Below are 22,324 nucleotides of genomic sequence, written 5' to 3'. Positions count from 1 at the left end.
AGTGTGAAGGATCTTCTAAATTGATCTTGACTGAGTGTAAAACAACCAAGTTAGAGGTAAATTTACACATGGGTTGTGTAAATGGCAACTTAGAACACAGTAAGGATTTTAAAGAAGTGTAATTTATAGATGCCCCTTCCAGATTTACCCTGTCAGTGTCATCATTATCGTAATCCATCCAATATAGTAACACTCGAATGTGAACCGCCCAATAGTAATACAAGACATTAGGCAGTGCCATGCCTCTCATTGAGCGAGGTCTATGAAGTACACTTCTTTTTTTGGTTCCAAATTAAACTTGATATCTGATTATTTAATTTGGTAATAAAAAAGACTAATTAAAAAGACGGAAAGGCACTGAAATATAAATGAATTCTTCCACCCAGAGAGAAAGGCAGGGGAACCCATCGTTCGATAGCCTGATTCAAGCTTGACAACAGGGGCTGCTCATTAACCGTATGAAGATTTTTATGTTTATCTGTAATCCTTATGCCGGGGTATTTGAATTTTTGGGGGGTAATTTTAAAGGGGAGTGAATTTAAGGATTTATCTTCTTTGTTAGTGCCAACAGGCATCTAGCTGACCTCCTTTTTGAGAACTCGCTGGTTCTTCAAAATTTGAACATTTTAAATAAAGAGTATAAGACGCTTCTCTGAACAACATTTAAGAGAGAGCAGGTTCCGCTTCTGTGTACAGCATTGTCTGACTGAAAATGTGAGACTAGAAATGAAACGGCACTTATGGCTGACAGGCCCAGACGTCCCTGTCCCTACCCTCAGCTCCTCATGTAAGGACGCAGAGGCATTCCCAAGCCCGCCAAGAAATATAATCTCTCCAGCATGTCCTGGGCCTGCCTCGAGGCCTTCTTCCGGTTTGACATGCTCAAAACAAGTCCCCGGGGAGGCATCAAGGAGGCTTCCTAACCAGAGGCCCGAACCAGCTCCGTGGCTCTTCTCAGTGTGGAGGGGTAGCGGCTCGACTCCGAGCACTCCAACTCCTTTCAGCTGCTTGTATTCAGGATCTTGTTCTTAAGAGCCATAGCTGAGGGTACGAACAAAGGTCCAAGCCCTCCTCAAACCGCCACCTTAACAGGGTGGACGGGGGCCAGACTCTTATGTATTGTGGAGGATCAAAAGCTCAGTGTCCTGGATTAGGAATATCAGGGCCCACGCTGGAGGCAATCCTGGGAGGAGGGTTCGTGGTGGGCATCGTAGAAGCTGGACTGTACCGATTGTCTGTTTACCCACCAGACAGACAGACAGACAGACAGACAGACAGACAGACAGACAGACAGACAGACAGACAGACAGACAGACAGACAGACAGACAGACAGACAGACAGACAGACAGACAGACAGACAGACAGACAGACAGACAGACAGACAGACAGACAGACTGACTGACTGACTGACTGACTGACTGACTGACTGACTGACTGACTGACTGACTGACTGACTGACTGACTGACTGACAGACAGACAGACAGACAGACAGACAGACAGACAGACAGACAGACAGACAGACTGACAGACAGACAGACAGACTGACAGACAGACAGGCTGCTCATGGCAGGAAACATCTGTCACTGTGACAGAGGACCTGGATCGGCCTGAGAACGGGTTTCTCCCTTGTCGGCTTCTGGTCTCTCGGGTAGCGGGGTTGTGCCCTCCCTCCTCCACTGTAGTTACAGTTCAGGTGAAGCCTTGTTCTCGCTTTGCACACACACAGTTACACAGACATACACACCTGCTCACTCACCTACATACTCACTCCACAGTTTGGGGGGACAGATAATCGCAGTAGCCTAGCTTTGATCCAGTTTCAGGGACCTGAAATGGTTGCTGCTTGTGTCTCTGCCTGTCCTCGTGTTTGTTTGTTTGTTTTCTCTCTTGCAGATTTCAAAGGCTTGTGTGCCCGTTGTGCGTTTCCCTGTGTTTTTCTCGTTTCAGACTAGCAGCGTCACCCCTCACCCCCCCGCCCCCCCTCTCCTTCACATTAAAAAAAAATAAATATATATTAAAAAGAAAAAATATATATATATATATTTAAAAAATAAGTATATATGATATTTTTAAATATATATTATATATATTATAAAGTAAAAATGCATATATATGCCTTAGGTTTTTACCAACTTGGTATTAACCATTAATATATATGCAGGAAAAAAAAGAAAGAAATTGAAATGGAAACGTTATACCGTAGACAATGTCAAATATGTTACTTTTATTGTGGAAATTGATTTAAGACAGCGAGAGAGAAAAGTCACTTTTCCTTTTGTTTGCTACTTCTTTTCACTCTGACCTTGTCACATAATAAAACTAACAATAACACTTTATTTATGTAGTAAAAAATGTCACAAAGTGCGTAAATGTAGCAGCTGAGAATCAACATCAGGAAAGTAACTTGAAACAAAGACAAAAGTGACACAAAGAAATTCCAGTTATTGAAACTAACTTGTCAGTCACAAGAGCACCGCGGCTCTGAAATTATGCTTCCTGTCTGCGTTGGTTCACCGTTGCTGCAGCTGGTATGTCATTTAGAAAGATAGCTCGCGACATGTAGATAAAAACATATCTCCCTCTGAATGTGACACGGAAGACTCCAAGCACCAGTCTGGGACAAGTTCGGGAATTAAAATGGGTCAGTGTTCGACACTGAGCTTTAAGATTCTGTGAAATTTAGGATAAACTGAGTGTTTTGTTCATGTACCAGTAATAATCATCCTGACAGAGGGTTCCATCCATTTTCTACCACCCAACCATGCGTGTTTGGGGACTGAAATGTCTGGAGAACAGAAAGCCATGCAGGAGGTGAAACTGCCAATTTTTTCATAAAAAAACGACGGGTAGTTTAATGAGCAGGCCCTCCATGCACGGAGGGTCCAGATGAGTCCTGGCCTGGGAGCCCTACAGGTCACCCCCTCTCTCTCTGCCGTCTTTCTAATCTCTCGCTACTTTCAATAAGAACCAGTAGTGGGGGGAAAAAAGAAGAAAAAAAATCTTTTCAAAAAAGGATGCAAACGACTGCATCTCGGGTTGTTTTATGGCCCTTCAGAGCCACATATTTCAACAACCTGTTCACACCATGCTGGCGTGTTTTCCTCCACAAATTGGAGCGTGCCGTGAGGACGTTTATGCCCCATTCATTAAATCATCCATATTCACACTTTTGGAGCCCTTTATAGCTGACACGGTCTGATCATTATTGTTGCATTTGTTTGTTTCCTTAATGTAAATGTGCACTGCTGGCTGTAAATCAGATCACCCTTCAGGAATAATCAAGATAACAGGAACCTTGAGGAGCGGAAGGGGAAGGGGATGTAACATGGAAATGGACTGTTTCACTGAAGCAATGTTAGTGATTTTATTTAGTCATTTTCTTCTGAATGACTTTTTTTCCCCCTGTGATGGACTGGTGACCTGTCCAGGGTGGACCCCTGCCTCTCACCTGTAATGAGCTGGGATAGTCCCAGCAGACCCCTGTGACCCTGCACAGGATAAAGCGGGTGTAGAAAATGGATGAATGGATTGTTTTTTTTGTCATTAGCTTTTTTAATTGTGGGATCTTTACAGTACAGAGCAGCAGCCGTGCATGATGAGCGGAGGAAAGGATGGGTGTTCTGGTGCTGTTTGATGTATTTAGAGTTTTCTCAAAGCCAACCCTCCATCTGTGTCCAGGTCCACATAAGGATCCATGGCTCGGTACACTAGCCACCATGCATTCAACACGTACATCAAATAAAGACACTTTTACTCATTTGGACTCTTCTTGTTATATAACTTCAACTTGTTACTGATGAATCATTTGCTCTGATTTAGCTCCTGTTACTGTTTTTTTTTTCAGGTAAGAAAAAAAACTGCTATGAATGACTCTTTCACTGTGAGTGCTTCAGTTTCACAGCCTGTGCCTCTTCTTTGCTGCTACTTACATTTACATGTTTATTTGATCAGGGGGCATTCAAATGTTTGTAGGGGATCGTCCTCCGACAGTCGGCTGATGATGGCAGTGGAAATGAGGTTTGTGCACATACGTGCCACAATAGATGAGGCTGGAAACCACTGGATCTAAGTGTGTGTTAAGTCATTAAATCAACCAGGATAAACTTGTATAACTTGATGCACCAGTATCAACAAGCTGCTAATGACTCATTTAATGTTGTCGAGGAATTTCATCGATGATGATTTGCATTTTAACATCTGTGCCACAATTGTATACAACACCAGATTTAAAAGATGGGAGGCAATAAATCTCCAGAAAAATGAAAGCTTAGTGACTGTGTGGCTGGATGAATGAATCCTTGACAAATGAAATACGACTTGTGCTTTACCTTCTTTTTTTTTTCTTCTTTTTAACAGTGTGGAGTCTCTGCAGCCGCCTGACTGCTGCTCTCTTCGTGTCCCTCTCGCCGCTGCAGCCGAAACCCACATAAAGACGTCACAAACACAAGCTGGGCTGCTGTTAAAGTGCCATTAAAACCTGCGTGTGCTGAAATGGTGACTCACACATTTGATCGGCTGCAAAGAAGAAAAAAAGAAAGAAGCCGATCCCAGCGCCAGCTGAAAGGTGACCATCAAGGCAACTCCGACAGTTTGTGCCGTTCTGCAGCTTCAGTCGTATAAAACTCAACACAATGTCAGTTTTAACTGCTGCTTTTTCAGCTTGTGGCTTTGAATAATATTTTATTAGAAAAACAGGAAGCAAGACTTCCTCTTAACCTCCAGCTGGCTAAATAATTGTGAAGGTTTTAATTCTAAGACAACATTCTTCTCATGTTAATGTTGCTTTCCTGTCTTTAATTTACATAATTCTATTTCAGATCGTTAAATGTCTCCCTATAAAATTCAAAGCAGATTTTTTAAAAGCAGGAGGTTAATATCTGGAAACTGCTGACCATCTGAGTCTCTCCTCCAGCTCTCAAGTTAAACAATCTGACTTTAAACTATGTCTATTAATCCAAAATGCTGTTCATCAAATCTTTTTTTGTTGCAGTGACGCCTTGTCTCCATTTCCCTTCTCGTGTTTTTCCTCTGCTGTCATCCAGTGATGCACAGCATCTTTTTTTTCTTACATGGAAATGTCATCTTAATCAGATGTCCTCACTCACTGACAACGTTGGCGTCATCGGACCCACAGATTTCCTTCCATAAACATCAGCTCTCATCATCTCTGCACCTGATCTCTCCACCCAGTCGCCCACAACTTTTTAATTTCCAAAACTTTGAGGGCCTTTAAGTCTAATTTCGATCCAAATGAAGCACTTGATGTGTGTTTTGTGCAGAGATACAAGATGACATGGGTGTGGAAGAATTTCAGGAGGATTCTTCTTCTTCCTCTTTTCTCATTCTCTTATGTCATAGATGAATATAAGCAGTGGCCTCATGGACACTTGTGTTGGCTTTCAGTCATCTGCTGTAATTAGAGAGGAGATAGTGGCTTTATCATTGCATTATATAAAATGTAAAACAACGGTTAAATTCAAGATTGCATGTGTAAAGCTGAATGAGTAACCCTGATAGAACAATTACAAGTGAAGCACCGTTGAGGTGAAGAAATTATTTTGAAATGATCATTATTTTTTTACGAGGGATTATGAAACCATGATCTAATAATATGGGGTGGGTAGTTAAATCTAACTTCCTTTTATGTGGGAAAGTGGTCACTTTCAGCATGTTATTGTGCAATAATTATAGTTGCATGTAGGTTTTTCTTTGTCGACTAAAAAGAGGAAGATAATGATAATGTTTTATTTTCTCTGAAAAGACCTCAAAGCAAAGATATCTTTACAAACGAATGCTTATCAGCTGAACTCAGGTTCTCCAGACCTGTTTAATGTTCCTTTGCTGTTTTTCCTTCCTTGTTTAAGAAGTTTGAACTGTCTTAATCTGGCCTGAACTGGAGGATTTTCGATGCAGTTGCCGCTTAAATGAGTTGGCTTGAGATGTTTGTTGAGATCTGCTGGCTCTCATGTGCCTCATGTTTTAATGCGGGCAGAGAGGAGCGCGTGCACGCGGCTCGGCTCAGGTACTGTCCTCGGGAGAGCGCGCGCACGTGTGGCATCACGCTGCATCCATCCCTGGCGCACGTGCCTGCGGTCGGAGCTGCTCCGATATCAAACTCAGCTGCAGAAACATCTATTTGGACGGGGGGGGGGGGGGGCAGTAATTCGTGGCGGTGACGCACACACCTTTCCCTTATCATAAAAAGGTGAATAAATTCTAAGCACATTTCCTCAGCTCATCCTTTATTTCAAATTGACGCATCTGAACTGGGGGCGCGCTGAGGTGCCCACGTGTGCGCGCCCTGCAGCCGCGGAGCAGCGGAGGAAGTGAAGGGTAAAACGGGATTGGAACCGTCCCTGTCCCCGGTGCAGGCTGTTGTGGACGGGGTGGGGGGCCGGCCGGCCGGGCGGGAGCGCGTCCCGCGCCTTCGGTGCATGCGGCATTTCCACTGATTAGCGCCCTTTGCCTTATAAGGAAAGACAGTCGTGCCTCCCTGCAATAGGCCGAGCGCAGCAGCCTGCGGAAACCACTGCCTTTTAACCCCTTCGCCGCTGAATTTTATTTAGCCATGTCTCCTGAAACAATGCAATCGGGCTCCATTTATGTTCCATGTTCTGCTTTTGAAAATGCACGGCTAATATAAAATGCATTGCCCGACCTATTTATCTGACAGTGAAAGAAAATAATACATAAATGGCATCTGTGTGCCAGCGCGAGTAAACAGCCATGTATATGCAATATGCATGCGTTCAAATTGATGAGCCCTTTCTCTTTTTCGGAGGGATTAGTATTGAGGACAACCATTTCCGAACGGACCCGCGGGTTCTGGTGCCCGGGGTTTCTGGTGCGGATTCTGGTGATGCGGGTTCTGGTGCGGGCTCCGGTGTCGGGGCCGCGCCTGTCCTGGTGTCGGGGCCGCGCCTGTCCTGTCCCCTGCAGGCCTGCGGCCGCGCACATGCCCCGGCTCAGAACCGGGCTCCCCCAGCTTCTCCCGTCCTGCCCACGGAGCAAGGTGACCTAGATTGACTTCCCCTCAGCCAGGACACGTCTTTTAAGCCCTGCTAAAATCCTGCACCGTGACGCGGGGCTGAGAAAAGGTTATCTCTTTGTGTGACCTTGACGCGCTGCATATGGAAATGTGGTCATTGAAATGCGCCTATACGGGCTCTGCATGCGGCGAGGTGAACCCTATATATAGTCACCATTCATGCCTCATTATCATCCTGTTATCCACAAAGAATATTTTCAGGGGGATTTTTTCTCCTTTTTTTAACCTGGATTACTCTAAATAGACCAGGCCTCCTTGTGATGCGTGAAGGTCAGGCCGTTTGTGATGAATGGCTGTCAGAGCCGGGCCTGGCCCTGGATCTAACCTTGGAGCCTGTGATGAGTTCTCAAGTGGATCTCTATGTGTGGTGTGTTTCAGGCGTGCACGCCCCGTGATGTGGCCCTGCTCGTAAATAGCCACCGTGCGTGTCTCAAGGCTGCTGGGAGATCCGAGCTTTCCCCAAACGAGTCCAGTCTGCTGACGTGACGTTGCTGGAACTGAGGGATTAAAACCTCGTCGGGTGGAAGGCCTTCGCCTTGCTGCTGGATGCGGGTTGGGATGAGCGCGATCGGGCCAGATTAAAGCGGCCGGTGCGCCCTCACGCACACATCCAGCCTCACATCCAGTGACACAGGAAGGAGACGTGCTGCCTTCACGGTCTCCCCTCCGACTCGGATTTTGCACAACCTTGATGACAACTAGTTATGGTGTGTTGCATTTCTCTCGGGCGTCCCAACCAGGAGTGAGTTGGTCCTGTTACTGTCGGACAGATGTGTCAAAAGTATTCAGATTCATTACTCAGGTAGAAGTATAGATACTAGAGTTTAAAAATACTCCTGTAGAAGTTGAAGTATCAACTCAAGTTTTTTACTCAAGTAAAAGTATAAAAGTACTGGTTTCAAAACTACTTAAAGTATAAAAGTAAAAGTAATGTAAGGGGGGAAAAGCCATTAAGGACAAAAGCCATTGAAAATGAATGCATCTTAGTATAATGCAAATATATTAAAGAAGCATATATGTGTACTATTGAGCATTAACATGTGTTTCAGAGAGCAGGAGATATGATGACTAGTTGCCTATAAGTATTGTAATGGTGCAAAAAGTCAAACTTCAGAGGCATGTTATCATTTATCCTAACCTTTATTGGAATGTACATCCAAGTTTAGTTGCAGGAATCTGAGGGAACGGATGTAAGAACAAAACTGGACAAGAACATCTGAAACAACCACAACCAAATTCACTCTATCCGGATGGAGCAATTTAACTGGATAGTTTTTTTTTAAAGGCCGAAATGATATAGAGTAACGAGGCTGTTTTTAAAATGTAAGGAGTAAAAAGTACAGATAATTGTGTGAAAATGTAAGGAGTAAAAGTAAAAAGTCGTCTGAAAAATAATTACTCCAGTGAAGTATAGATAACCAAAATTTTTACTTAAGTAAGGTAACGAAGTATTTGACACCTCTGCTGTCGGAAAGTTGGAGAAAAGCATCTGTATGTCATGAACCCTTCAAAACTTTGACCAGCTGTTGCCTCTACTAGCCATTGTTAGCTATGCTAATTCATAACCACACGGTACTTAGGATACAGTGTCGCTGCAGTCCACTGATAAAAGATAACAATCTTATGTGCATGTCTGAGTTAATGTGATTATAATAAGAGTACTGACTGGGTGGTTCCTTTGTTGATGCAAACATGGTGAATTCTGAAGTTGGGGTGATGCTTGGCTCAGTCACGTGGCTGCAAGAGTCCTGGGACAGAACTGATACCAACTTCTGCTTTCGTAGCCAGCAGGAAGAAATGTGGTTGTAGAAAAAGCACATTAGACGCAGCACTCATCCAGCGTTAAGGTGAAGCTGCGGTGTGAAGGTACGGTAAGTGGGGTGTCTCTGACTTTCCAGAATGACCGGTTTCAGAGGATGCTCCTGTTGACACATCTAGAAGTAACTTGGCTTCAACATTATGTTCTCCTTATAAAGAAGACATAATGTGGAGAAAAACAGGTTCAGGGGTATAATTGCAACAAGGAAACGGCTGATGAGAGTAACAGCAGCAGCAGGACGTCACAGGTAGCACCTTTATCCGCAGGCTCCTCAGCCTCAGAGCCGAGGACGCCATAAACCGACGTATGTCCACAACCACAAAGGATGATGGTCCATTGTTTGAACAAGTGGCAACAGAAATGATAAACTGGAGCTTTGCAAGAAGCAAAACCCAGCCTAAATATCCAGATGTTCATCCATCCTCGTTCTAAAAACTGTGACACCTGTCTGGGGGACGTATAAATCCTGCTGATGTAGGGATAATACATCATCCTACACACCCAAACAGGTGAAGGTAACACCTTCCCTCCCCTCACTCGCCTTCAGGCACAGGGTGGCAAATAACACGTCCTGCATTTATATTATCCAATCCACGTTAACCACGCGTTCATCATCCAGCGATATTAGCGGGATCCAATCTAAAAACACCTACTGACTTCAAAGAAGACATGCCCTGCAGGAGGAGGGGGCGAGGCCGACTCCACCCCCTTAAGGCTGCTGCTTCAAACATGGGTCAAGATGGTTTAGTCGGGAGCTCTTGAACTGTATTCCTGTGGTATTTTTATAAAAGCAAACCTGAGACATTTCTTTGAGACATCAGGAACTTGACAACTTTTTTAAAAGACAGCATAATATTTCTACTTTAAGGTAGTTTTTTTTTTGTAAATAAGGTGAACAAAGTCACCTGTAACTTCTATGCAATGGCACATGAGGCTCAGAGAGGTGAGGGCCCTTAGTTTCATGACAGAGCTGTTGAGTTATATAAAATAACTCTGGGATTAAGTCTGAGGCCAAAAACTGATATAAAACTTCCACGTTGAGTAAGAAAACACCAAACAAGATGCACATACACACAAAAATAGAAACAAAATGATTGACATTATAATTAAACGTTGCTGGTTCTAAAGATTGTTTAAGTTGTCATTTACCTGACGTGTCTTTTGCCTTCATCAGAGTGTCACATGATGGGGCGTGACTACTCTTTATCAGCAACATAGCTTCCATATTACAACAAATAAACTAATAATGCCTAAATGATGCATGAAAATGGGTCAAAATTATGTTAAATGACCACGGAAAGAGGCAGAAAAACAAAAACATCCAATATGTGCACAGTTGGAACAACAACCCCCAAATATTTCATCTGCGTGGACTTTAATCTGTGTTAGTCTGTGTATCTTTGTTAGACTTGACGTAGAACTCTTTTCACAAAGATTTCTTATCAGTTTGCGTGAGGAATGCAACGTGGCCTTAATTATTTATTGCAAAAAGACCGAGACGCGCCGACACGCCGTACTTTCCACTGTGAAGTCGTGATGAGATTTGTTCCGACGCGCCATGAAGGCAGCGCGGGGAGCCGGCCCCGCCCCCCCGCCTCCCCCCGGAACACGTCACGTCCAGGGCTATTTGCATGAAGTGTTTTGTGGCTGCAGCTCCTCTCGTCTGCAGAGCGGCTGCGTCCAGCCGAGGGGAGAAGAGGCGAGACGCGCAGCGACACCGGGGGAGGAGGAGGAGCGGGGGGCCTTGCGTTTACATCCCAGAAGAAGCAGGGGAACAATAACGGAGGGGGTGGGGGGGGAGAAACGACCTGCAAAAAACGGATAAGGGGTCAACAAAAAAAAAAACCCCAGAAGAGGCTGCTCCGTTGTGTTGGAAAAATGGAGCTGCCCGCCGCGGGAGAGCACGTCTTTGCGGTGGAGAGCATCGAGAAGAAGCGCAGCAGGAAGGTTTGTCTCGCAGCCTCTGGATGACAGACTCACACTCACACATGCGCATCCAGACCCGGCTGGGATCTCGTGCTTTCCTCATGTCCTGATTTTTTTTTTAACGCATGATCCATTGCATGTTTATTTACCCCCATGCATTTAGTCGCGAGGGCGCATGAGCGCCGCGTAAAAGTGACCGAGTCTCCCTGTTTTCATCCACAGGGGAGGGTCGAGTACCTGGTCAAGTGGAGAGGATGGTCACCGAGGTAAGTCCTTACCGCCAACCGGATCGCAGCACATTCAAAAACAGCAGCGTGCGCGGCTGGCTGGCTGACTGGGAGCGTTTCTGACAGCGTGGGCGCGCAGAAGGGAAGGGCGGTTGGCTGCGCGTCATGGCTCCGGGCCCCCGCCGTGGGGCCCCCGGTGGTGATGGATGTGGTTTTACGATGTATGCAATCCCCAGTGTGCCAATTAAAGGAGGGGATGTCTATAATTGAACACTGTGTTTAAGAAGTGCCCGTAGATGTGGATGCGGGTGCGTGTTTGGAGGCCTCCCCCCCAACGCGGCGCGTAAAGTTACTCTTGATTTATTACAGCAGAGTCCACACGGGGGGGTAGGAAGGGGGAGGCGGGGGGCAAGTGTCTCCTCGTGTTTACACATGTACAGACCTGCGATGAAAGCTGTGGGAGGATTTATATGTCGTAGATTGAATCAGGTGGAGAGCGCGACCATCCTCCGTCATCCTCCGTCAGTGCCCATCCCCGAGCGTCTGTCAGCGTCTGACACCTCCTCCTTCTGCTTTCTGTGCAGATACAACACCTGGGAGCCAGAGGAGAACATCCTGGACCCGAGGCTGCTCGATGCCTTCCAAGACAGGTGAGTTCAGGAGTAAATGAGGCGGTGCGTCCAGCTGGGAACAGCATAGAAACACAGCATTCCCAGATGTTGTCCACAGGAACTCCCCGGATGTCTGTAGTTAAGACTAGCTGGCTTCTGTTAGCTTTCTCCATCATGTGCCAGACTGATTGTAGCATTTATTTTAGGACTAAAGCTGCAGTCATTCCAGGGTCAGCTTACCAGGGGAAACGCTGCCACAGCATCGGTTATTGTGCTTAAACCCAACCTCCCGCCATCCCAGCCTGGCCAGTCACCTGGAGGACACCTCAGGAAATATTCACCTCAGCCTACTAGTGGCCTTAAGGTTCACTGTTTCTGTCTCAAGATCTCCAGAGTTACACACGTCTTGGAGATCCGACTTTCATGCACATCCAACACAAGGAAACCTGAAGATTTGATGACAGTTTTAGTGTCAAACCTGCACATTGCATCATTCCCTGCTGCAAAAGTTTAAACTCGTGTTCTGATGTAACAGAGGTGCAAGAGGACAGCAAGACTTGAGTGAGCCAATCATGGCTGACTAATTACCATAAACCAGGACATTTACATATTAAAACAGGCTTGACATTTAAACCCGAGCAAGTTCTTTGGCTGCTTGGTTAATTGCTAAATAGTCTTGACGAGTGACTGGCCCCACAGCTGCAGGGCAGCGTAATTGAATGTCTCAAATGTGTGGCATGTTAAGCTGTCACTGGCTTTCCTCTCGGCCTCTGCTCGCAGCAGCCTTTGAGGCGCAGGTCGCAGGCGAAAGCAAAACACCGACATCGCTCTGCAACTGTTTTTGCAATTATCTCCGTCTCCCTCCAAAGGGGGAGGGATTTTTATTGAAACTAATTGTGCGTCTCTCCGGGGAGCCAAATCGTCTGAATGCCAGGCTATGAAAATACACTGAGTCGTCATTGTAATTAGATGTGAGGGGAGGAGGGTGGGGGAGGAATCTGACATCACTCCTGTCTGCGGTATTGAGTTACTGCCTCACAAAGACTTGCATGGAGACGGAGCAAAGCTGCCGAAGGTCTGAGGGGGGGGGCTTTTGGACTTTACTAGTCAACGAGGGTGACCACATCCCACCGGACAGTTGCTGTTGTTCAGGGAGGACCGCGCGTGATTTACGACCCCCATGGAACAAGAGGGTCGCTCAGTGGATGAGCGAACATGGGGTCTGTGTTTCCTAACTGAGACTGAGGAGGACACCCGTGACATTGTGTTGCCATGCAACAGTGACTCGTCTCGCTGAAATGCTGATTGGCCACTGTTTCCCACTCCCACAGGGAACGTCAGGAGCAGCTGATGGGATACCGCAAGAGAGGGCCCAAGCCCAAGCACCTCCTGGTTCAGGTGAGAGGAGCAGGATTTTCCTCCTGATTATCAATCAAGACTCATAACTAGAGATAAAAAACAATGTTGGCATCAATGGCAAAATTCAGAATGGAAAAAACCCTTTTAATAATAACATTCATCGTGTAGATATTTAGTGTCTACAGTTCTTGCATTTGAGCTTCAAAAGTTCTGGAAATCCTGTTTTTTCCAGTTTGATGATGCAACTCGGAGCATCTCCTGTTAGGTCCAACGTGTCTGCTCTGGCTTCACAAGCCGTCACTTGATCCGAGCCTGAGCAGGAGCCCGATGGTACAGGAAGCATGTCTGAAATCTGCAGAGCATCTAATCCATCTAATCTTCAAGGCTTACGTTTCCTCAACTTACAGTCCTCGCTAAATGCCTTTGAGCGTTTCGCTCGGTGCATCAATCAAGGGCCCGAAAGGCCGAGGGAACCCCTCGGAGCAGGGTTTTTATTCCTCCCAGGAGGGTGTTGGTGGTAACACATTGGACAAAGTCAGGGACGGGACACAAAGCAGCTCGTGGCATTCCTGCGAGCTGAGGTCAGAGCCGCTCTAGACGCTCCGAAATGTCAGTCTGAGGGCAGGAGTCCTGCGCAGGCCTGCGGACGAGCTGTGTGGACATGGTCTCCAGGCCTCGTAGGGGCCTTAGAAGAGCCTGTCAAGCCTGCTGGCATTTATCGCAGCTCCTGGGCCCTAATTAGAGCACAGTTCTGAGTTGCACCTTGTAGATTTGCATTAATAAATAATGTACCCTTAAAAAGAAAAGCTCATAATTCTTTTTGTCCTCCAGCAGGAGGGTCCCCCCCTTATAATCCCGGTCCTGCTCAAGGTTTCTTCCCTCCTAAAGGGGAGTTTTTCCTTGCCACTGTTTGGCTTAAGGTTTTTCTCCCACTATGGGAGTTTTTACCTGCCATTGTTTATGTAATAATTGCTCGGGGGTTCATGTTCTGGATCTCTGGAAAGCACCTAGAGACAACTTCTGTTGTAATAGATGCTATATAAATAAAATTGAATTGAATTGTCGTAAAAGAATGAGAAGTTGAGCAGCCTTTACAAAATGGCCTTTTTGCACTACAATAACCTAACTAACTTATACAGAAACGTATGCTGCTACTCCTGATCAATACTTGCACTGTCAATGTCCAAATACACCCTAAAGTATGTTTCTTTTTTTTTACAAAAATTGCCTTTTGCACTACCATCTTAGTACTAGTAAATGTTGTATTTATGCAAACTTTTTAGGAAATGTCTTGTCTATCTGTTGTGCCTGCGCAATGTATATGTTTCACCGAGGGAAGTGGGTAACGTCCTCTCGATTCCTTGTATGTCTTGACATGTGAAGAATTGACAATAAAGCTACTTTGACTTTGACTTTGACTTTGACTAATAACTGTTATCTTGCTTTGTAGGTGCCTTCTTTTGCCAGGAGGTCCAACATCCTGGCGGACCTCCAGGAGGCGTCCCTGGACGAGGACGACCGCCGGCAGAAGTCCAGCCCCATCCAGATGCTGCGTCCGCAGGCCCAGCAGTACCAGCTGAACAGCAAGAAGCACCACCAGTACCAGCCGCTGTGCCGGGAGCGCGAGGCCGAGCAGCAGGCCCCCGGCAAGAAGTTCTACTACCAGCTCAACAGCAAGAAGCACCACCACTACCAGCCGGAGCTCAAGGCCCACGAGCCCGTGTTCGCTAAACCCCGGGAGCTCAAGGCCCCGGAGCTGAGCAACAAGGGCTACAACCTGCCGCCCGTGCTGCAGCAGAAGTGGGTGCGGGACAAGGACTCGGGCTGCCTGACCAAGGTGAAGGACATCACCATGGAGCTGAAGAACCTCCCGGCCGACCTCAACCGCCACAAGGAGCAGCAGCCGCTCAAAGCCAAGGAGGACGCCTCGCCACAGGCCAACGGCAGCAGCCGCAAGCTGAAGATCGTCAAGAACAAGAACAAGAACGGGCGGATTGTTATCGTCATGAGCAAGTACATGGAAAACGGACTGCAGGCCGACAAGATTAAGAACGGGGATTCTGACGCGGCCGGAAAGCAGCCGCACGAAAAGGACGGCAGTATGGAGAAGCACCTGGAGAAGATGAAGCTCGTGAAAAAGCTCGGCCTCAAGAATGGATTTACCAAACGGCTGGAAGACAAACCAAATGTCCTCTGCTCTGGATTTAATGCAGATTTCCCCAAAGAAAAAGAGCAGTCGCCTCTTGTGGAGCTAACTGTGACGGAGCAGGGGAGGCGTGATGAGGTCAGGAGTCAGGGGGAGCTTCCAGCGGATCATCCTTTACGTTTGACAAGCAAGCCTAATCTGCTTCCCCTGCCGTTGGAGAGGGGCGCTCCCCCCGTGCCGGACAAAAGAGGCAGCCAAGGTGGGATTCAAGGACTAAAGCGACACCTCTCCGACGCGGGGGAACATGAGAGTAGTAAGAGGTTTCTGAGCTGCAGGAGCGTCAGCGTCCCCGACGCCGTTTCCTCAGCCTCCCAAAGCAGCAGCTGCAGCCAAAACGGCCAGCAGAGTCCGGCGGGGCCGCAGGACTGCGGCTACGCCGATCAGGACGAGCCCATGGACCTGAGCATCCACAGGTCCACGTCTCCGGCCTGCTCTGCCGCTCAGCCGGAGACGCAGACGCAGGCCGAGCCGCTGGCGCGGGACGAAGGCCAGACCAGGACAGACACGCCGGCGGAAACTCAGTCTGACACACACACACCGGCAGAGGACAACGTTGAGTCTGTAGCCGTTTCTAACCCCGAAAAGAGGAAAGAGGAGACTTTCCCTTCCTTCCAGCCTTTCCTTGGGAATATAGTCATCACGGACATTACTGCAAACTGCCTCACGGTGACGTTCAAGGAATACCTCACAACATAACACAGCCCCGCAACTGGAACCATGTACAGGATATACACGGATATATTTGTATTTTTGAAAACCTTGAATGTACAAATGAACTTTTTCTTTCTGTATAGTTCAGATTCCTTTTTTTTTAAGCAATGTTTATTGCATTTTTTTCCATATTTGTACTCTGAAGCTTGGCCTGTTGTTACTTCTGGAGATTTTATCATATGCAGTATCTAATTTCAAATATATTAAATATGGCTAAAGGGTCAAATGTAGTCAAATGAATGACTAAACTTTAATCAAAGATGCACTTACTTTTGTAAATATTCTTCAATTTTCTATGGATGTCCTTTGATTTATACTCCCAGCTAATGTCAGGCGACTGTAGAGAATTTTGTAAGGAAGAAAAGTTTATTGAATCATGGTAAGTTACACTGTGTCCAGGTGTGTGGGTTTGCGTGTGTGTGTGTATGTGTATGTGTGTGTGCGTGCGTGCGTGTGTAACAGATGTACAGTTGTAAAGGCGGATGCATGCTGCTTGGACAGATGCTGCCATTAGGCATGCTCGGACAAGCAGATAAAGAAAAATGAAGCACCTTTCCTGTCAATAGATATGATTTGTGTGGTGGAAACGAAGGATGAGAGAAAATGGAAATGGCCGATTATTCATGGTCACCGTTTGATACATGTCCCGTCATTTACTATCCGTTCAGTGTGTTTAAGCTCATTTATCTCCAAATCTGATTGAAACAGCAGTCTCTGTAAATTCTGTCTTGCACCAGGTTGACCTGGGTGATCCATCAGGTGCTCTTTGAATCGACTTTTCATTGTTTTTTTCCAGCACAGAATGGGTTTATCTTGGCATTTTGCAACAAGGCAGCAATTACAGTGTGTAAAAACCACATTTCATATGTTATAAATGCCAACGTTTAAGGGGGGGGAGTCCCTCCCAACGCCATGTGATCTGTGGTGCGTTCAGCTGCTCTGTGAGAACGGCAGCGCGCCTGCGTTCTCATGGGGAAGTCGAGACCTCCTATGACACGTTTTGCAATAAATTGATTGCAGGTGACTCAGTCTGGTGTGTTTCTTTCCTTATCTGATAAATGAACCTTTCGACTAACGAGTGTTTTTCGGATTTGAGCTTTAACAGGAAGGGCGACGTCTGGAGCATCTTGACTTGTTACGGCAGAAGAAGCGAAACCTGCAGGACTATTTGCGTCCTCTGTTGCGGCCGTGGGGAGCGGAGGGTGGGGGTGGTGGGGGGGTGCCAAGGCCTGTGAGCCTGTTTACTAATGCTGAGATCTTGATTCAGCACATGGAAAATGTTCATCCACCTTCTCTAAGTGGATTGAATCAATCACAGCGCTTATACATGTGTATATATATATATATATATATATATATATATATATATATATATATATATATATATATATATATATAGCTGCACAGTTGTGTGACTGTGTGTGTATATATATATATATATATATATATATATATATATATATATATATATATATATATATATATATATATATATATATATATAGCCTATATAAATAAATATATAGGCCTATACATGCAAATAACTGCAGCAAAGCATGGCAAAATATGCAGGCATATTGTAAGTATTGGCCAAATATCCTTCTTAGTTGCAGTTCTAGGTGAGAAAATATCAAAAAGCTGCGTATTGTGGTTTATAAGATGTATATAAGTGTCATTTAGCGCGACTTCAGTGGTCTGGAGCTCAGGTGCGTGAATTCCGTGAAGCGATCGGGAGCCACCTAGGCCCTGTTTATACGGCATGAAGCCATTTCCTCGGTCGTACATGTGATTAATTCGTATATTTGATTATTACGTCGGTTGTTGTTCCGAATTGAGGGACCCTTTGAGGGAAAGATCAGCTGGTTCATATAAACCTGCCCCGGAAAACCGTGGTGTGCGAGTCTGGAGCGCCGCGTCCAATGCCCGCCGTGACGCCGGGAATGCGCCGTGACGCGCCGCGGTCCCGCACGTTGCGGGACGCGCGCACTTCCATTTCCTGCGCCGACGCTGCGACTGCTGCCTGTGCGCGTTAACGCGAGCGCGGACGGAGAAAATGGCTGTCCTCGCTCCCCTCCTCCGCGCACTTTCTCTCTGCGCCACTCCGAAACGTCGGGCTGCTGCGAGACACCGAGCTGGAGCCGACTCATCCAGCCGCAAATCCTGCACGATCCAACCACAGCGCTGATGCTTTTAACGCCACTTTTAGTTGGCACGGTGTCAAATATCTAGGTGGAATAATAACCACATCGTTTGTCTTATGTGATACATAAATCAACAATTGAAAAATGATATGTCATCATCCCGTGTCCCTCTTTCTTTCTGTTCTGTCCTCTTTCGAGCTGAAATTGCGCACGCGTGATCGAGCTGCCCGACTCTGCTCTCTGAAACGCGACAAAATCCCAAATTCGGTGATCGGGATCCAGGGCCTGGACACATGTATTGATATATGTCTCCCTGATATGCTTTAAACATGTGAAACCGAAATTCCGACGATGACAGCCTCATGCGGGCCCGCAGTTTTCCTCCGTGCGCAGATGCGGCTGGCCCTCTGAGGAAACCCCGACCCTGCTCGCCTTGTTGGATCACAGTTTTAATGGTATCTGTGTTCATACACAATACAGGAAGATAAATATCTATCTAATCATAAAGGAAGAACTCCTAATTGATATTACAAACATGTGCCGATAGTTAACATGTTTAAAGCTTTGGTTCAAGGGAGCTCGCTGTTATTTATTTCTGAGGTTTTATTTTGTGTAACTTGAAATCGACCTGCGTGCTTTAAAAAAAACGAAAGAGATAAAAGGCCAGTCATTTGAACCCATGAATCGACCCCGTGTTATTATAGAATTTTCTCTTTGTATCCATGAAAGTGAAAAATAAATATGGACATTGATTTAAACTTTGACAAAACAGCAAGGAACAAGGGTGTTTCATCTTGATATGATAAGCATTTCATGTCATATCATATATCAAACTCCAGGACATTGCATGAATGTAGCTCATACTCTTCTGTATTATATTTCTGTAGACCAAACTGAACTTTTGGGATATATTTTTTAGCACAGAGTATCTGTTGAGGCAAAGTTGATGCACTGCTTTCTGAGTTAGGCTATACCACGTCAGAGAATCCAACATTTTATCAATTTTCTTTCATCTTAACCTACTATACTGTTATTACACATTTTCCATCTTATTTTCCAACATTCTTCTCTATAGATCCACGTAAATGCCAAACATGGACTCCAAGAGCTTCGTCATTCCGAATATTTATGCAGGCTTTGGTTTTTAAAAAATCCGTCACAGACCAGTCGGCATTTAAAACAGTACTTCTTGTAGAGGTTATGAATTGTATGCTCAGTGTTTATGCTCAGTGTCAGTCTGACTTAGGGAAACAATCAAGTACAAGAGGAGCGCCTTCTAACAATAAACCATAATTAAATAATAAACACATTGACCAAAACTTGTTTTCGTGTGGGAAAACGGTGAGTAAAACCCAATGATTTAATCTTCATGTGAACGCAGCACATGCGGGTATAGAGGAACTGTGGAGGTGCGTATTCGTCCTTTGGTCCACCCATCTTAACTTGGTGATCCACCTCATGCAGGTGTTGGGCTTCCGAGACAACACGCATGTTAGTGGAGGCTTAACAATACAACTGAATAACTCCCGGTTTCAGTTTCTATTGGCAAAAAGAAACATTTATCCATGAACTATGGTTTTCCTGCAGAGACGGGTGATTTAAAGGGAAATGAAAAGGGAGGCTGCTAAATTATCTTTGTTTCACGCATGTAAAATAAAGCAATCAATATGATCGGTGCTTCACGGGGCAGGGACTCTCTCTTTCTCTTTTAGTATTTTCCTTATGAGTGTCTTCGTGTTGTGCGCGGTTTTCCCGTCCGTGCGCACCGGGAGCCGCGTCTTGCCCAGATACAAGCCAGCCAATGGAGTGTGAAGGCGGCGGCGGCGCGGCGGCGGCGCGGCACTGCAGGCGCGTCCAGACCAATCCGGAGCCGCGGCTGCGCCGTCTCACTCCCGAAAGGAAGGGAAGTTTGTCTGTGTGCTGACATTTCACAGCGGAACAGCTACATCATAACCCGCCGACGAAAAGGACAGCCATAAATAAATAGACGTGCTTCGGATGTTGCATCTCTGCAATAAATCTTCATCTTCAATGTGACAATGTTTGTTTTCGCGCACGCAGGCTTTGCCTCTATAAAACAGTTCGGTGCATTTGATGAACATTCCTGTGTCAATGCGCTTCCACAAAAGCAAAGAAGAGTGGAGGTTAATCAGTGGTGTTATACTGACGGTCAGCAGGAGCTGCTCAAGTCTGCACACTCCACAAGTGGGATTCCAGGTTTAAAATCTTATTAGATGAAAAAAAAAACAGTTTAACCTTTCATGATTTGGTTGGATTAACGTTTGATAGATAGATAGCCTAGATAGATAGATAGATAGATAGATAGATAGATAGATAGATAGATAGATAGATAGATAGATAGATAGATAGATAGATAGATAGATAGATAGATAGATAGATAGATAGATAGATAGATAGAGATAGATAGATAGATAGATAGACAGATAGATAGATAGATAGATAGATAGATAGATAGATAGATAGATAGATAGATAGATAGATAGATAGTTTGCCATAATTTTGTTTTCCAAAGCTTTCCTTTTCTTAATTCCTCTCTTCATATAGGCTATATTAATTTCATGAGCAGAGGTAAAAGGTATTTTATCGTTTATGAGCAGCAGTGTGTCATCAAAAATACTAAAATATATAAAGAACTAAAGTGTTTAATGTTAATGAAAGAATATTAAATATGTGTCGACAGTCTGGAAACGCCGCAGTTCATTGATCATTAGCTTCAGTAAAACAAAAAATCCTAATAAAATCATTACATTGGAACAAAAACTCACTGCGCCTTTAACATCCTCCACCGTGATTATTCACGGCCTTGTGATGTGGGTCAGTGGGATAAAAGCACTGCGTATTTTATTTTTAATATTGTCTTCTCTTTTTTTTTTTAATCAGGCTGCTGATTTTAGCGTTTGAACTCCTTTTCACTCCCTCCTGTCCGTTGCGGTATGTTTTATGATAAAAACCCAATGCGCGTCTGCTGCAGTTTGTCTTTTGTTTTAATGGACAGCTGAAGTGCATGCCAGAACGCGTCACGGCCAGCATCAGTAATACTGACTCACTGGTAAGTTAAAATACACCAGTCATGTGTCATATGTAGGATGCATTTTATATTACCGAATGTGTTAGGCTTTTTTAATTTTTTAAACAGCGTTACTCTGGTATATATTATATGCATTTCTGTACTGATATGCTTGATACGTCGCACACATAACAGCTATGTCGAGAAAAATAATGCCATACGATTTAAGATTTTTATTTTAAATAATTTGTTTATTATAACGCCTGAGAGCAAAGCGGCTGAAAACCCCCTGAGTATGATGCACGATTTAATAATGACATTCTTATTGTTGGTGTTGTGATTATTTTTCATCATCATTATTATTGCTATTATTAAATCTCGTTTCCGTTTTAATTTTTTTATTTATTATTTTAAAATGTTGCTAATTTACTGGCCCTCAGAATAATTTAATGTTCTCGTTAATTGCTCCTGAGACACTTGACACGTAATTAAATTCCAATAAAAAAAAAGAAAGAAGCATGGAAATCAACACAAAAAAGGTACCACTGGGCCTGGCTGTGAAAAGAGAATTTTAATTAGAATATTTACTAAAGGTATACCTTATCCAGATATGTTTTTATTTGCGGAAATTATCTTGGAAACAATAGACAATACAACTGTCCTTTTGTTTTTCAAACAGGGAACTCAGAGATTAATTAAATATTTCTTTCCATTAAGAGGGAAGTAAGGAATGAGCCCCTGTGGGATATTTATATTATTATATATATTTACAGCTGGTATTTCCTTCAACTGCGGATCATCACCATATCATCATCATATATATATATATATATATATATATATATATATATATATATATATATATATATATGTATATATATATATATATATATATATATATATATATATATATATATATATATATATATATATATATATATATATATATATATATATATACACATATACACATAAACACACACACACATGATATTATGATAGATGGGACCCATCAAACGCCTGCATATTGACAAAAATCATCCGGATTTAACCCGACAACATTCCTTTTTAAAGTTCTCCTCTCAGGTTTCCAACTTCTCTGTTTAAAATAAAGTATCTCTTTCAAAGTCCCGTAGCATAACGGCAATGTATTTTAGTGCCGGCAGAATACATATATTATAGGTTGTACAGCTTTTAAAACATCACAGTGTTGTCCGTTTATGTGAAATGATCCATGACCTCTAAT

At 44.5% G+C, this 22,324-nt stretch overlaps 1 protein-coding gene across 1 annotated transcript; it reads left to right on the top strand.

The window, feature by feature from the left end:
* The first annotated feature begins 10,686 nt into the window (after positions 1–10,686).
* LOC133453480 (E3 SUMO-protein ligase CBX4-like) lies at positions 10,687–16,933 on the top strand. Its single transcript, XM_061733100.1, has 5 exons — positions 10,687–10,816; positions 11,018–11,061; positions 11,607–11,672; positions 12,965–13,031; positions 14,443–16,933. The coding sequence occupies exons 1-5, from the start codon at positions 10,748–10,750 to the stop codon at positions 15,892–15,894; spliced, it is 1,698 nt and encodes a 565-aa protein (XP_061589084.1). The 5' UTR covers positions 10,687–10,747; the 3' UTR covers positions 15,895–16,933.
* The last annotated feature ends 5,391 nt before the right edge of the window (positions 16,934–22,324 follow it).

Source organism: Cololabis saira, chromosome 1 (assembly GCF_033807715.1).
Source record: "Cololabis saira isolate AMF1-May2022 chromosome 1, fColSai1.1, whole genome shotgun sequence".
NCBI classification, from domain to species: Eukaryota; Metazoa; Chordata; class Actinopteri; order Beloniformes; family Belonidae; genus Cololabis; species Cololabis saira.
The sequence above is the reverse complement of the archived record's forward strand: the minus strand, read 5'-3'. Positions and strand labels throughout refer to the sequence as shown.

Bases quoted from the DNA above. Each gene is read 5' to 3' on its own strand.
- LOC133453480 (XM_061733100.1), top strand. From the start codon at position 10,748: ATGGAGCTGCCCGCCGCGGGAGAGCACGTCTTTGCGGTGGAGAGCATC. The intron at 11,673-12,964 runs GTGAGTTCAGGA...CCACTCCCACAG, and splicing joins CTCGATGCCTTCCAAGACAG to GGAACGTCAGGAGCAGCTGA. The intron at 13,032-14,442 runs GTGAGAGGAGCA...CTTGCTTTGTAG, and splicing joins CCAAGCACCTCCTGGTTCAG to GTGCCTTCTTTTGCCAGGAG.